General features: G+C 42.2%; 1 protein-coding gene across 2 annotated transcripts in view; it reads right to left on the bottom strand.

Moving 5' to 3' along the window:
- CLIC5 (chloride intracellular channel 5) overlaps positions 1-15,772 on the bottom strand; it is a 95,371-nt gene that overhangs the window by 28,008 nt on the left and 51,591 nt on the right. For both annotated transcript variants that reach the window (XM_009945281.2, XM_009945282.2), the window contains exons 2-4: positions 6,263-6,372; positions 5,800-5,925; positions 4,132-4,238 (exon numbers count right to left, since the gene is read on the bottom strand). In XM_009945281.2, the coding sequence (XP_009943583.1) occupies positions 4,132-4,238; positions 5,800-5,925; positions 6,263-6,372 (343 nt within the window). The remainder of the gene's footprint in view (positions 1-4,131; positions 4,239-5,799; positions 5,926-6,262; positions 6,373-15,772) is intronic.

The raw sequence follows: 15,772 nt of genomic DNA, 5'->3' as shown, positions 1-15,772 counted from the left end.
TAATTGAAATGACTTGAAATAATAAATGCACACACTTTCTTTAAACACAGCTTGCCACATCCTGAGAATCTGGAATCAATTCCTTCCCTTTCAAGAAGCTTAAAAGTGGTGGGACTTTGATATGGCATAAGCCTGTTTGCTTCTGGGCTTACAGCCCTCGCCAGCCCGTTCCAAATGTTTCAACGTTTTTATATTATAAGACAGAAAAGTTAGGAAAACAAAGATGGAAAGAAAGAATCAGAAATTCAGGGAACTATTAAATCAGGGCAGCCTAGCTGCCAAATACCACTGGTAAGTAAATGAATCATGATCAATAACATATTGCTGCACAGACGTACAGAAGAAGGTTATCACCTGCTTCGGTGCCAGGCATAAAACATAACGGCTTGTGGCTAATGAAGTACTGCATGAATCCAGAAAAAAATACTCTTTTTCTCTGTGATGTTAAAGCATTTTACTTCAAAGTAATTTTAAGTCATCCAGAAATAACACAAGTTCTTCCACCAAAACTTTGTCAAATTCGATAGGTTACTATGAAAAACTTCTCTTCTCGTGATGTTGCATTTGCGAGAGGAAACTGTCTTGATCAAAAGATACCTATTTTGTTAAGGGGAGGTTTCAGCCCTGATTGTAAAGCTGCTTGCTTTATATATTCACATATGTGCCAGCAGAGGGTATCACAATCTTAGAAACAAACAGGCATATGTATCGTTGTGTCAGTTCATTTACGTGCAAGATTTCAGACACTAAACCTGGAAATTACAAATCTTGTTTTCTTCAGTAACTTTTCAACTATCAGAAAAAATGATCATTTAGCTACATAAAGGCTACAGACTCTGTTATCAGTGCCTTCTCACCACTCTCTCAGAACAGGAAACATTGCAACGCTATAGCCAAGGGATGGCATCACTTGAAGTCTGAAATTCTTGCACGACCCTGGCTGTAAACAGAGGAACACCAGCTTGGGCCTATCTCTGGCATGCGTTAGGTTCTCATTCGTTCTGACATGCAGTATCCTCATACTGCATAAATCTCATTAATTACTGTAACCTCTTCACATCACTTTTCTTCAAAGACATAATAGCCACAGGCTGTAGCGAGAGCTCATGTTACACAGACCTCATGATCTCTGCTAAACCAGTATGCTACGAAGGATGATCATGTATAATTACACCTAACCCAGACTTTTCACAGCTAGAGATAGGCTGATGCTACAAATTCCCAGCCTGATAACCCATACATTAACGAATTCACCTCCCTGACCCCCACGTTAAGAGAACATAATTTAAACAGTCTAATGTTTGGTGCTTACCTTACTTGGTATTCAGCACTCTCCTATTCCCAATCAAAAGAAATTAAAATTATTTTTTGTATACTGCTCTGGATTCCCTGTTCTGTCTTGATTTATTAACAAGTCTGATTCTATTTGTGTATTTTGATCCTGTGCAACTGATGTCCTGGTCACTGGTGTGGCTTTCCAGATTAACCCAAGCACTTGGGTCAGCTGGAACTAAGAGACGGTGTAGAGGATGACTGACTCATGTATCATTACCTTTATCTGAGAGCTGGGGTGTAGAGAAACTGCGTAAGATAACCACAAGCAGCAGTCTCTGTTCTTTCTGGATCTTACCTGCTCACAGGGAGACAGGGAAAGGCATATTCTCCTAAGTAATTATATTTTCATTTATAAAATACTTTCTATTACGACAGAGCTATACACAGCTACTTCTACTGTTATACAGGGAGGATAAGGCATCAGAAGTTGCTGCAAAATGGCATGTATCAGATCAGGGCTAGAGCACCAGATCGCTTTCTGATTGGTGTTGCAATTTTTTAAAAATATCAATCAAAAAGAATTAAGCTCATTAGGAAACACGTATACAGTGGTGCTGTCCTTTCCTTTTTGCACATAGCCTTTTCATTGCTCAAGTGATCTAACACAACTACTTTTTAATTAACTCATTATCTGCCATCCAAATCAGCCTTCAGAATATCTGCTTTAGATTCAGATGAACTGGGCAGGAAAGTGGGTAAAATGTCCCTGGGATAAGGAAAAAGCTATGTTTGCTTAGCCCTTGAAAACTGAAAGTCAATGACTCTGCTGAAATTGAGGTCTACTTCCCGCATGGCGTACTCTGCACTGATAGTCCCAAGGACTCCGAGGTCCTCAGGTAGTTTACTCTGCTCACAGAAAGACCATGTAGGTACTGCTTATACTCTGCTCGTCTCTGCTTTATTCTCCTTGCACTCCAGCTGTAAAAAATGAAGCTGCAAGCTTTTCTCTGCTTCAAAGAGAAGCACTGAGTATCAGCCTGTTCAGAGACTGCAGTGCGTCCGGATATCACAAGAGCACGAACCAGCAAACAAACTGCAGTGAGGATGTTTGCAGGGAACAAACTTGTTGCTCTCCTGCAGCTTAACGTCTCTTTTCTCTGTAACCTTGGTGTGCTCAGTTGCCATTGGGAAGGACTTTCCTTTTATTTTCAAGAGTACCTAACCCAAGAGTTTGTTAGGCAAAGCTAGGGAAAGCTCCCATTAATCACACTCCAGCCAGTAAAAATGTGGAGACCCGGTCATGAGCACTTTGCAGGGTTAGATTCCTTATCTTGTAGTAGCGGATATCCGACCTTGAAATCCAGCTATGGTTATAGCCAGACACAGACACCTCTAGGACAGCCATTTATTACCGGCTGTAGCTGCCAGCCCTTATGAGTCCGGGGATTTGCACACTGCAGCGTCACTGAGAACCGGCACGTTGGGATTACGTGTGTGGACAGACACCCGCGGCTGTTTCAGAATGCAAGGGGCAGCATGGCTGGATTGAAGATCTACAGTTGCAGAGCAGACCATAAAAATTCCTTGTAAATGGCCACAATACTTCAGCTTCACTGTAACATCTATTTAGTCTAACTCTTTATTTATCTTCCTTTTACAACTTTCTACAGAGGTTAGCTGAGCATCTCATTAGCATTAGACAAAAAAAATGACTTTTTAGCATCGCTGAGAAGTGAAGCACTATAATTATTTCCTTCTGTTAACAACATAAAAATATTACAGAGCAGATTGTTATCTGACATAAATGATCATCTACCCATTTTCATCTCATGGGTCAGCCCCAGGCAATGAAATAGAATTGCGCAGATGAAATCGGTGGGAGAGCTGGAACCTGAAAAAAACCTCGTCTTCTCCGAATGACATGATATTAGCACATGGTGTTTTACATGCCTTAGTTCTCTGTCTGTGAAACTAGTAATATAAGGTAAAATGTGCATCAGCAAGTGACTGCAAATATTCTACTTGATCATCTCCAGGGATATGGCAGCGTAAATCCATTAGCTTTCGTGGAGCAACAGGAGCTTAGCCTAGCCGAAGTCTTGCCTCTCTGAGGGGAAAGGAATGTGGAGAGGAAAAGCAATTTCATTACAAAGACAGCGTAGGATGCGTGTAAATATGTGTGGCATCCAGCTTCTGAGGGGGTTATTTCTGTTGACACATAAACATGTGAGGGAAAGTCTGGAGCTTACAGAGTGCAATTACATTTGTTAAAGCCACTTCTTTCATTTGATTACTTTTCTTTGAATGTCTTGATGGGACTCAGATAGTATGGCAAAATTAGCTACAACAGCATAACATAATCATCAGATAAGTGGGCCAAGAGTCTGATGGCCACACCTGACAAACTATGAAGGGTCGGGGCATGGGTTGCAGACATCCAATCACTCACCGCTGAGCTTTTAGTACTAGCACGGGTTTGGGTCTACTCAACACACACTCCTCCAAGCAGTGTCTGGGCTGAGCAGAGGAGGCAGCATGGGCCACTAGTCACCTCCAGTAAGGAGTGTGGGATCCTGTCCTGGTGAGGAAGCTGGCCTGCATGGACAGAAGCCATGTGATAGCAGTTGGTAAAGGGGCTACTAAACACTCTGTGGCCTGTTTTATTTACTAGTATAGATTCTAGTTCAACTGTGGACATGTCAGTTGTGTCCACTGAACCAGCCATCTCAAGTTGATCAGCAGCAGTATCTGATGGCATACAAATAGAGTTTGCAATAAAATGATAGGAGAATGACAAAATTATTCCACTTCTAAGCACACAAACTCTCTGGCACACTTGGTGATGACACTACTCACCAGCATTATCCTGCTGTTTGGTATTTTTGATGTATGCAGAAAATTTGGAGAAGATATCGATTCCAGCAGTGTTTGATTCCCGGTGCTTAGCAGCCAGCTTGGGGTACCTGAAAAGTACATGAGGAAGAACTTCTTCACTCTGAGGGTGATGGAGCCCTGGAACAGGCTGCCCAGAGGGGTTGTGGAGTCTCCTTCTCTGGAGATATTCAAAACCCGCCTGGACGAGGTCCTGTGTAGCCTGCTGTAGGTGACCCTGCTTCGGCAGGGGGGTTGGACTAGATGACCCACAGAGGCCCCTTCCAACCCCAAACATTCTGTGATTCTGTGATTCTGTGAAAAGGGAGAAGCAGTGTGGAGCGTAACACCTTGTTGCCAGCAACATAGTGATGATTACAAATACAATTTACAAGAAGAAAGAAAAAAAGCCATGTACAAGGAACTGCAATTCATGCCCAAAACAACAGCTTGGCACGTTCCTCTTAATAATACCTGTGTCTGTCAAGGCAGGCATTTGGATAGTTACACAGGGATGTATTCATGACAAAGGTAATTGCACTGGTGCTTTATGTCACCAAGATCCAAGACACGGTGGCCTTAAAACACAAGGAAGCATAAACTTACAGAAAGGTGCAGGGGGGGTTGCAGTCAGCTCTCTCTATTATGAATGGCAGTCGTGTCTAACTCCCGACGCTGAAAATGTACTCCAGGATGTAATAGCAAGGCATGTCAGTATTACTCAGGTGAGGAACATAAGGTTTTCAGTCTTTGAATTGTTTTTTATAGACATCTGGTGCAAAGGAATTTATCAGTTTGAAGGACCAACACAAATTAACGACTCCTACTGATTGCAGTGGTCTTGGACCAGAGCATAGAAAATTTAAATATCTGATCACTTGCCTCAGGACTGGCCTATAGCTGTTGATTCACTTGGATGAAAAATACTGCATAAAGAAGCAAGCCAGTTTTCACTGATTCATGGATTTGAAGGTCCAAATCATCAGCGAACATTTCTTTTTCCCATTATCCTTGTGTTAAGTCCAAAGCAGTTGACTAACTAAGGCATATCTGGTGAATCTAAACCTTTCCTTCATAGCTTGTTCCAATGGTTAATCATTCATACTGAAAAAATCTGTGCCTTATTTCTAATCTGAATTAGTTTGGTTATAATTTCCAGTCATGAGCGCTTGTCATTTCTTGACTAGAATAATGAGCACTTTTCTGCCTCCAGAGCCTCTCGTACTCTGTAATCAGTTTCCATTCCAACCTTTCTAATATACCATACAGCTCAGAAACCTCTAGTTTTTTGCTGTAAAATGCTTTTCCTGGCACGGATATTTTGTGTGGCAATTCTCGGCAGCTATGCCAAGTTATTTTTAGCTTTCTAAAATGTGGACACCAGACCCCTACAAAAATTTTCTGGTATTGGTCTCCTTGATTCTGCATACAAGGGCGTCCTGAAATGTGTACAGAGAAAACATTCTGCAGTTATTAGTCATACAAGTAACCTTTACACATGGAAGTCATCTCACTGAAGCCAGCAAGTTTCATAAATAAATATTACTCCTGTAAGTAAAGATTGTAGGAGGGACTGCTTTTTAGGAACTCCTTTTAGGACATCTTTCATTCCTAGGAAATGGAATATTGACTGAAAAAATCCAAAGTTCTTACTTTGGAGGTGCAAGAGTCTCTTCCAAGAATTCCTCAATCTTGTTAACATCTGTCTTGACTTCTCCATTAAAAGTCAAGAAAGGTGGGTGAGTCCCAGGAGCCAGATTGTGTAGGTCAGCCGGCTTTCTGCAGAGAAAAAGTCATGAAATCACTAATCTTTATGGTCAAGTAGTTACACAGATATTTATCATTCCTACAAAATCAGTTGTTTGCCCTTCTTTTTTTTTCTGCAATTTGTGCTTAGAAGACTTTGAAACTACCCTAAGCACCCAGTTTAATATAAAAACATTCCACAAGTGAAAAAAAATAAAGAAAAAAAACAACAAACCTGAATCCCAACTATTTTGTTGTGCACCACAGACTCTCTAGGTCAGATACAAATCTGATTGAACTTGGTGGGGCCTTTCCATAGGGCAAACACTGGATCATATAACTATTTTCAATTAAAGTGAACAATTGTTACCTTTTCAGGTCAACAGTGGTGACGTTGAATACTACTCCTTTGAGCCACAGAATCATGAAGAGACGCTGGGAGAATGGGCAGTTCCCAATGCTTTCTCCATCTATACCGGCCTAAGGGACAAAAAGAGAGGAAAAGTAGATTTTAGACTTGTTAGTCACTTAGCTCTCTCAAGACAGAAAATTGGATATTGAAAGAAAAATAACCAGTTTAAAAATAACTGACAGTTCCTGTTGTTTAATATAGTTTATCAATCATCAACACCAGAATGGAGTTTACTCCAAGATTCAGCCTTCATCAGGAACTTGAGAAAGCAATCTGGTGCTTCTCCTGAGGGCAGCTCTGGGTGAAGGAGATGTGTCCCTTGCTGATGGCAAGCAACATCCAGAAGACTGTATAATCTTTCAATTACTCTCATCCCTATGGGTCTGCCTGCTTCATGGACATGCTAGAGAACTCAGGACAGGTTTTCTGCTCCATTTAAGTCTGCGAACTGCAGCTTATACCAGCTCAAGATGTGTTTCACTGTTTTACTATCCAAAATACAGAACTTCAGATCCAGATTTAAACCCAAACACTCTGGACATTCACTCGTTCTTGTTCACATCCAGTAAAGGAACAGCCTCACATGTAAACAACCAGATCCAGACAGAAATCTCCATTCGAATTCTTCCAAGGTTTAAGGCAGATTTCAGCCACCACATTCAGTGTGTTCCTATCTCTAGTACCTAACGAGTTGCCGACAAACCACTACAAAACAATAAAAAAACTGCTAGTGTTAGCATTGAGGAAACAGCCTATTTTTTCCTCTAAAAATTTATGGTCCTTAGCCATGCAAATTCTGACTTTGAGCCATGGAGGGATACAAATAACACTAGCTGAACTGAGCCAAAGCTGCGTCCAAGGACAACATCCTTCTACAATAATTATGCTTGTGGCCAAAGCTTTCAGGACGATAATGGTTTTGATAGATTTCCATTTTAATTTGTGGTACCATTGTGTTTAAAAGATCCTTATAATCGTGGTGAAGCAACAACCAGCCTTCCGTTGTTGACCCACTTTGGTTGCATAACTGTATTTTATGCACACAGTGTGTGTCCGAAAATGGCTGATGAAAGAGCTAAGCAAATACACGTCCTCCTCCTTTGGAGAAAATATTATATTACTGTGTTTGCTCTCATAAATTTTATCTTATTAATATTCAAGCTGCAAGGTAGCATTTCTCTATCTTAAAGAAGAAGTCACTTCTAATTACTGCAATTCTGTAAAACATACACAGCGCAAGTAGAAACATTCTGAGATGTGTCCAGTTGCTACAAACTCAGGCCTTGCATGTGAAATGTTTAGCTGAAAGATTTTCTGGTAAGCGTCGTGAATATTTCTGATGTCTTGAATGCAGATTTTGACGATTCTGGGTTTAAAAAACAAATTCCACATTTCCTATCCACCAAAATACGGAGCAAGTGTGGATTCAAGGCTTAGAGACAACTCGTCATAAAGCTTAGGGTTATGAAAAGAGTTTTTCTCTGGGTTCAGATTCGTTTTCAAACACTCAGACTCCAGAGGTATTTGGATATGGGGGTACAGTTTGGCTGCACTTTTACCTGAAATTATGGATCTGCACTACGCCTGGCACACAGCACATGCAAGAACCAGCAAAAAATGTGGGTGAAAGAGTGGTATGGCATGAGGATAAGCAAAAGAAATGCATTTTCCCATCTGCCCGAGACGTGAGTAGCCTAGTTCTGCAAAATTTCATTAAGTAAATAGTGAGCTCTGTTCTGCAAATTTTATGGCAAAACAATGACAATGTTACCACAAAATACCAGGCACCACTGTGTTGCATGCAATAATTACTGCAAAGTCACATTTGTTGATTTGGCTTTGGCTTGTTAAACCATTGCCAAGACTTTTAACTTCTTACCCTTCCGGAAGAGACGCAAATGCTATAGGAGAAAAAAGCAATACACCACCATATTTCTGCTTGGCTTTTTCACTGTCTCAAGCATAATCATATCCTTCATAATGGAGTTGGCTAACTGACTCTACCAACAATATATTACAAACCTAAAATTTGAAGAAAAACAGATCGATGACTTAATGCGAGGGCAAAAGTGTGCAGACAGAAGGGATGACTCTCGTCTTACCTTCTCTGGATTTACTTGAGCTTATAAATTCATTGGTCCTGATCCACTCTTCACCTGACTCCCTTCAAAGTGAGTGTAAAACTCAAAGTGAGTGTAAAATCCTGGTTTGCCAAGTCCTGCAAATACCTTGCGAGCAAAGGAGTCTTGTCTCACAATCACATGCAAAGCCTCTGCCCTCCTGCACAGAGGCAATCTCCCGCCTGTCCTCATCACCCACTTCTTGTGCTACAAGTAGCAATTTCACCTTTTTCAGGAAAGAGACCCAGGGAAACCATTTCACTGTTCTCTCCAATTATACATTCTCATACAAAGGTCAAGGGTTACCCAGATCTGCATCTTTTTACACATTCTCCATCTTGCAAGGCAAAGGTGAAAAACCCTCCCAAGACCAGAGAGGATTACTGGGGGAACAAAGCAGATGGATGGCAACGAAGACTCAGAAGCGATAGGTTGTGTGAGGTTAAGGGACACAGAAGTCGTTGGAGACACAAGAAAGATGCAGAGTTTGGAAGAAGTAAGATTCACTTAGACATCAAAAATAAAATTAATCATGGAGGTCAAACAAGGCCTCCAACAGCCCCAAATGGTCAAAATATCTTCCCAACACTTCCAAAAGAGTGGGAAGCATTAATTGTTAGAGAGGCTTTGGGAATAGAGAGAGGAAATGCCAGAAACAAAAGAAAAACTAAGGAAAAAGTACGGCATGATCTGTGTTCAAAGCTCCTGGATCTGGAAGCCAGGCTCATGATTTGGGTGGAGTCTGACTCATGGGTTTTGATCTCATGTGACTGGCATAACTGAAAACGCTGCCACAAATCACAAGCAAACTGGTGACAGAGGAGGGAATAGAAGCAAAATCTCCCCAGCAACACAATTTATCCATTAAATTCAGCTCCTTTTCTGCAGAAATTATAGGCAAGGCTCTGTCGGTTTTGTGAATCCTTTCTCATAGCTTCCAACAGCAGTCAGCAATTCAACGTTCAGCACCCAGAAAGAGCAAAACCTTAGTAGGTAATAACTTCAAAGGCTTATCAGAGTGTCTCGAGATCCCTTGAGAAGTCCATTAACTACCAGGAGGAGATGAGGAAGAACAGAGAACTTCCCAGGCTTAGTGACTCTTAGCTTCAAAGAAAAACAGCTTGCTTAAAGCACCCCGGTAGTGCCTAAACATGAGCCTATTATGTATCTGTCCAGCATTAAGGGTTCAGAAATGCAGGAATTAAATAATACCTTCACCGAGATCAAGAACTCAAACAGTGGACGGATAGAAAAGAACAAATAATTGACAGGCTGGAGAAACACCATTTATCCCTGCTGTTATTCACAAATGAGCACAAAAGCTTTCTCATGTAGCTTCCCTGAAGCACACCAGAAGTGATCAGCCACTTATAAAAAGGAGCAAGTTGATGCTAAATGCAGTCTCCCTGCCAGTAATGCCAGATATTTCTGATTTAATGATTGCAACTAGGCATAGACTTGAGGCTTTGTGGGCACTAGGATCAATGAAACAGTTTTTAAAACGTGCACTATAATTCCCAAAGCTGTGAAAGGGTTTCAGAGCCTCCTTCTGCCTGCAGATGAGCAGTCCCTCCTGTTCCCTGTGGAGAAGTACCTCACCTTGAAAGGCAAACTCCCAGAGTGAATAGAGAAGAATAAAACAGATTTCAGGGTTTGATGGGTGAGACTCTTTAGCCAATGCTCATCCCATTGAAGTTTATCTGAGGGAAGGTCTCCTGTGCAGGTATGGCTGGGATGCACATCCAAAAGATGAATCTGGCCACCTTTCAATTCAACTGAATCCACTGAGTGTCCAAATTTAGGTGGGATGAACATGGACCCCAGCAACAGAAAAGCCTGGAATCCATGGAGACCTAATTACTAGAGAACTATTTTGCTCCATCTTGGAAATATCACTTTCTGCTCCTGTTCACAGAATCACAGAATCACAGAATAGTAGGGGTTGGAAGGGACCTCTGTGGGTCATCTAGTCCAACCCCCCTGCCAAAGCAGGGTCACCTACAGTAGGCTGCACAGGATCTTGTCCAGGCGGGTCTTGAATATCTCCAGAGAAGGAGACTCCACAACCTCCCTGGGCAGCCTGTTCCAGTGCTCCGTCACCCTCAGAGGGAAGAAGTTCTTCCTCATGTTCAGACGGAACTTCCTGTGCTTCAGTTTGTGCCCATTGCCCCTTGTCCTGTCACTGGGCACCACTGAAAAGAGCTTGGCCCCATCCTCCTGACACCCACCCTTCAGATATTTGTAGGCATTTATAAGGTCCCCTCACAGCCTTCTCTTCCTCAGGCTGAACAAGCCCAGTTCCCTCAACCTCTCCTCGTAGTGGAGATGCTCCAGTCCCCTCACCATCCTTGCAGCCCTCCGCTGGACTCTCTCCAGTAGCTCTTCATCTTTCTTGAACTGGGGAGCCCAGAACTGGACACAGTACTCCAGATGAGGCCTCACCAGGGCAGTGTAGAGGGGAAGGAGAACCTCCCTCGTCCTACTGGCCACACTCTTCTTGATGCACCCCAGGATCCCATTGGCTTTCTTGGCAGCCAGGGCACACTGCTGGCTCATGGTTAACCTGTCGTCCACCAGCACACCCAGGTCCCTCTCCGCAGAGCTGCTCTCCAGCAGGTCCACCCCAAGCCTGTACTGGTGCATGAGGTTGTTCCTCCCCAGGTGCAGGACCCTGCACTTGCCCTTGTTGAACCTCATCAGGTTCCTCTCTGCCCAGCTTTCCAGCCTATCCAGGTCACGCTGAATGGCAGCACAGCCTTCTGGTGTATCTACCACACCTCCCAGTTTGGTGTCGTCAGCAAACTTGCTGAGGGTACATTCTAACTCTTCATCCAGGTCGTTGATGAAGAAGTTAAACAAGACTGGGACCAGTACTGACCCCTGGGGGACACCACTTGTCACCAGCCTCCAACTAGACTCAGCGCCGCTGATGACAACCCTCTGAGTTCTGCCATTCAGCCAGTTCTCTATCCACTTCACCGACCACTCATCCAGCCCACACTTCCTCAGCTTCCCTAGGAGGATATCATGGGAGACTGTGTTGCTTCATACAAACTTATTAGTTTAGCTACTAAAACAAGAGGCTTTTCTACTTAACCGCCAGCCATTTAGGTACTTCACACCAACTGATGCAAGGTCCTGCCCTGGAACTTGGTGTAATCACATCAGGAAAATCCCACCATCACACCAGCTGCCTTCCTCTATCTGAGTAATGGCAAGAATGAACAAGCTGTTCTTCTTGATTATCTGTAAATACTTAAATACTCCAGCTCCTTAAATACTTCAGCTCTTTTTAATGAATTAATTAAAACTTAAAGATATTTGTGTACAGGAGTGGGGGATGTACTGCCACATTACCAAGGAACATAATGAAGAGGGTTTCAGGGTGGGAGAAAAAAAAGCCTCCGTGAATTTATGAGCTTGTGCCAAATATTTTTGTAAAGTAGCAGTAGCATCAAGAGCCTCCAACCACTGCACAGCACTGCTAAATGACGTGAACAGGGAGCTCTTCTCAAGTTCAAGCTACTACTTTGCTATAAATGAAATAACTGAAATAAACTTCCCCACTTGTTCCAAAAATACTCCAGCTGGTACCGGCACAGTGACTGCAATGCACACAGACAACTGTATATTATTTTAACTAACCTTAAAGGGGGAAGAAAAATCAAGTTTCATTTCCAGTTATTCCCAAAATATATCAGGTTTAAAGAAATATACCATCTTTAATAATGACTAAACATCCGGCTTAAAAATGGCAGTGTTGGACAGAGCTGCATATTGGAAAGCACTGTGTCTTTTCCAGGAGGAGAATATATTTGGGTTTATCTATTCTCCTTCTCCTTTCATTTTTCTTTGCATTGAGGCCACTCTGCACAGTGGCCCAGTGCTCCCTTGGACTCTGGGGTAAAGTAGGGAGATATTTCTGATGACACTAAAACACATTACTTTTTCAAAGGGATTTTAACAAGTTAGCAAAAGCAGGCAGGCTAATTTACCTCAATGTTTCCCAATCCAGTAAGAATTAAGGAGGGATTTGATTTCATCATCCCTACAATCAAAATCTAGACTCACATCACACATGGTTACACCCTCTCCGTTGTAAAATCGGCAAAGCGCCTGCCTTTTGACACTTACTCTCCTTACGCTCAGAACCCAAAGGGGAAGTGAAAATCCTATTGAAAATGCAGAGCAGGCCAGGAAATATCCTATTTATTGTGCCATTAAAAAAAAAATCTGTCTTAGTAATTATACCACACACACAATAGCACAAATCTCCATTGTAGGGAAAAATCATTGGCTGCAACATGAGATCAGACATGCCAAGGTATTGCTTTAGTAAGGATCTTTTTTTTCCAGCTTCTTGTCTTTTTTCTTTCACAACTTCTGGTCCAAATGTAAAAGCCAGTAAGCTATTTGGAGTGTCACCAACGGAGAGGCAAGCGAAGAAGTGTATATTCATAGAGCAGTGCTGGTAGGTCTCAAGTAAGAAGTAAATCTTGCAGCACAAGTCCTGTGTATCACAGGACGCTCTTGTTGACTGTGGCTCCAGTTCAGGAAAGCATTTAAGCATGTGCTGAAATACATCCCAATTCAGAGGAAGTATATGCTTGACTTTAAGCGTGTTCTTAAGTCCTGACGATTTCAGTGGGACTTAAGTGCATACTTAAGTACTTTCCTGAATAGGGGCCTACAACAACAATAATAAATTTGCTGTGCAGCATTTTAAATTCATTGGACTTTCTGAGATTTCATTTTGCTAGGAGAAACTTTTAGCAGCAGCCTTCCGAGGGAGTGCAAGACAGAGCAGGAATATATTCCTAAGCACACACACGTGGAAATGGCCCACGCGCATATATGTCAAATAAAAACAGAGCATTTGCTAGAAAGACTGTCAGAGTAGTAACAAAACAAAAAGGAAGTGGTAAAATTCTCTAGCCAGCTCCCCAAAAGCCAGCCAAAATGTCGTCCAAGTTTGGCATGCACACAGACATATATTATAGACGCACATAAGCTGCACTTGGCCTGCACTGCCAGGCAGTTGGAAGGGAGCTGGCTTGCTACAGACGGCTCAAAGCAGCTGAGTAGCACATCGGTAGAGCTGAGGATCTCCAAGGAGCTGCCACTGCACCTCTCAAATCTCTGCAGTTTTGGGAGAGATGCATTTGTACGCTGGAGACATTCAGGATTTCCAGGAGATAGAATCGCAGGTTGGAGACCCCGTGGGCATCAGTAGTTAAGACATGACAAATATTTTCTTTAGGTTTAGTAAATATTTATTTTCCAGCTTTTATATTCCCATGAATGGCAACGTGGGCAGGAAGGGATCAGTTGTATAGGGCGGCTTCTTCTGAGGGACCCTTTCGGGTTGGCTTGGGATGTTCACAGGTAAAGAACAGGTGACGCAAGCTGGTCCATGCCCCTGGTCCCTGACGTCTACCACATCAGCTGAGGTCCTGGTGGCAGAATAGCTACATGCATGGTGATCAGCCTGTACAAACGAGCCTCAGTTTTCCTCAAGGACTTTGTTAGAGCCACTGGACACTGCATATGTTCTGCCTGAAATGTGTTTTCCTTTGAACTAAACTTTGCAATGCCTGAGAACCCCAGTCAGCCATGTATAGTTTGGATTTAGAAAACTACAGACTGGTCATAGGTAGATAGACTCAGCTTGTGAAAATGATTCACACTATTCCATCACCTCTTCAGCTTTCTTGAAAGAACTAAAGGCCCATGATTTGATGAATATCAACAGACTGGTCCAAGACTCTGGACAAAAAAATTATTTTGTTCTCATTCATATTTGTAGAGCCTTTACTTATCATTGCATGTGCTCAACTTGATGAGAAATTGATAGTAAACAGCCAAAGGAAGTAGGAACAAGTGTGAAGCTTCCTACACCATAATATGTGTGTATATATACTTCTATCTATATAGAAATTTCTGAACTAAGGATGGGACTAAAATATTTTTCTTTTCTTTTCTAGGAGACCATGTTGCCATCATGTTTTGCTGTGAGGAACTCCTGCATACCAAATCTGGCTTTCACATGGTGATGTGCAGGGGAAAGGCCCCTAGAAGAGTAAGAGTCATTAAGTAACACCAGCAGTATCACAAACCATATATAGCACATCTTTCATTTATAAGGATTCTTTTAACGTCAGCAAAATACCAGCTAAAGGATGAGTGGTATACACAGACTGACGTTTTCGAAGTGGCCAGCAGTTTTAGATCCCCAGAGACAATGCGAAGACAGCTGACTTCTCACAAGTATCAACTCTCCAAACTTGGAAAATCAGGCTAGGAGCCACCCAGAAGAAATAGCTGTTTTTAAAAGTCTTCATAAGAATTTTCTAGATCTGCTTTGTGAGTATCCCTGACTGTGAACTTCTTGAGCAAAGCCATAAGAGCACGGGGTCCCACGGCACAGCTCGGCCGGGATGCGCAGGGCTCCTGGCTGCCCAGCAGCCCACACACCAGTCAACATTTCCTTTCAAAATTACTGAGACTGTTCCAGTTTCCCTCCTCACAGAAAATCCACAGCTTCTGCTCAATAACATTGGGAATGGTTTAAAATATGTTTGTTAGACTTAGAGCAATTTAGAGCAAAATCTTGAAATGCTTCAAAACCCAAAATTGTCATTCCCATCACAGCTCTCGTTAGCAGATTATGGACAAAGCTCGTGTGCTTCTGGACATAGTGGACTGGAAATATATGTTTGTTTCTTGGCTGGATGGACAAATAACAATAATCCTTTACAATTCGTCCTGAGCCTTTTCCAACCTAATAAAGCAATTGCCCTCCCATCACTCACCAGTTTGTTGGCAAAGGATCCTGTCTGTGTACCCACATTTGCCAACAGATGTAATGACAGAGAACAGCTTTTAAAAGCTTTGCTTTTTTGGGATCCATCAATAATTCATTGCGAGTGAGATGGCACAGGAACAAGAAAAAAACTCAAGAAATTACAGACAGATGAGCTTAACATATAGAAAAGATATCAGAACTAATGATTAAATAGTAAGCTCGCAAGAACATGTGGAGGTGTAAAGTTGATAAGAAGAGACAGTAAGAACTTATCAGGAGCAAATGACATTAAATCAACCAAATTTTGTTCTCTGAGAGGGTATCCAGTGCAGCGGGTAGGAAGGAAGCAGCAGGTTTCTAAAGGCTGACTTCTGTAAGGCTGCTGACATAAGCTTCAGACTGTATTTTCATACACAAAGAAGGGAAATAGGACCTGTACCAAATTTCTGCAAAGTGCTTGTATGAGTGGTGGAAAAAACACTTTGGGAATAGTAACAATCAAGTTTTCTGTTAGTCTAGAAACACAACAAATAGAGGTACCAT

This window comes from Opisthocomus hoazin, chromosome 2 (assembly GCF_030867145.1).
Source record: "Opisthocomus hoazin isolate bOpiHoa1 chromosome 2, bOpiHoa1.hap1, whole genome shotgun sequence".
Classification (NCBI taxonomy): domain Eukaryota; kingdom Metazoa; phylum Chordata; class Aves; order Opisthocomiformes; family Opisthocomidae; genus Opisthocomus; species Opisthocomus hoazin.
The sequence above is the reverse complement of the archived record's forward strand: the minus strand, read 5'-3'. Positions and strand labels throughout refer to the sequence as shown.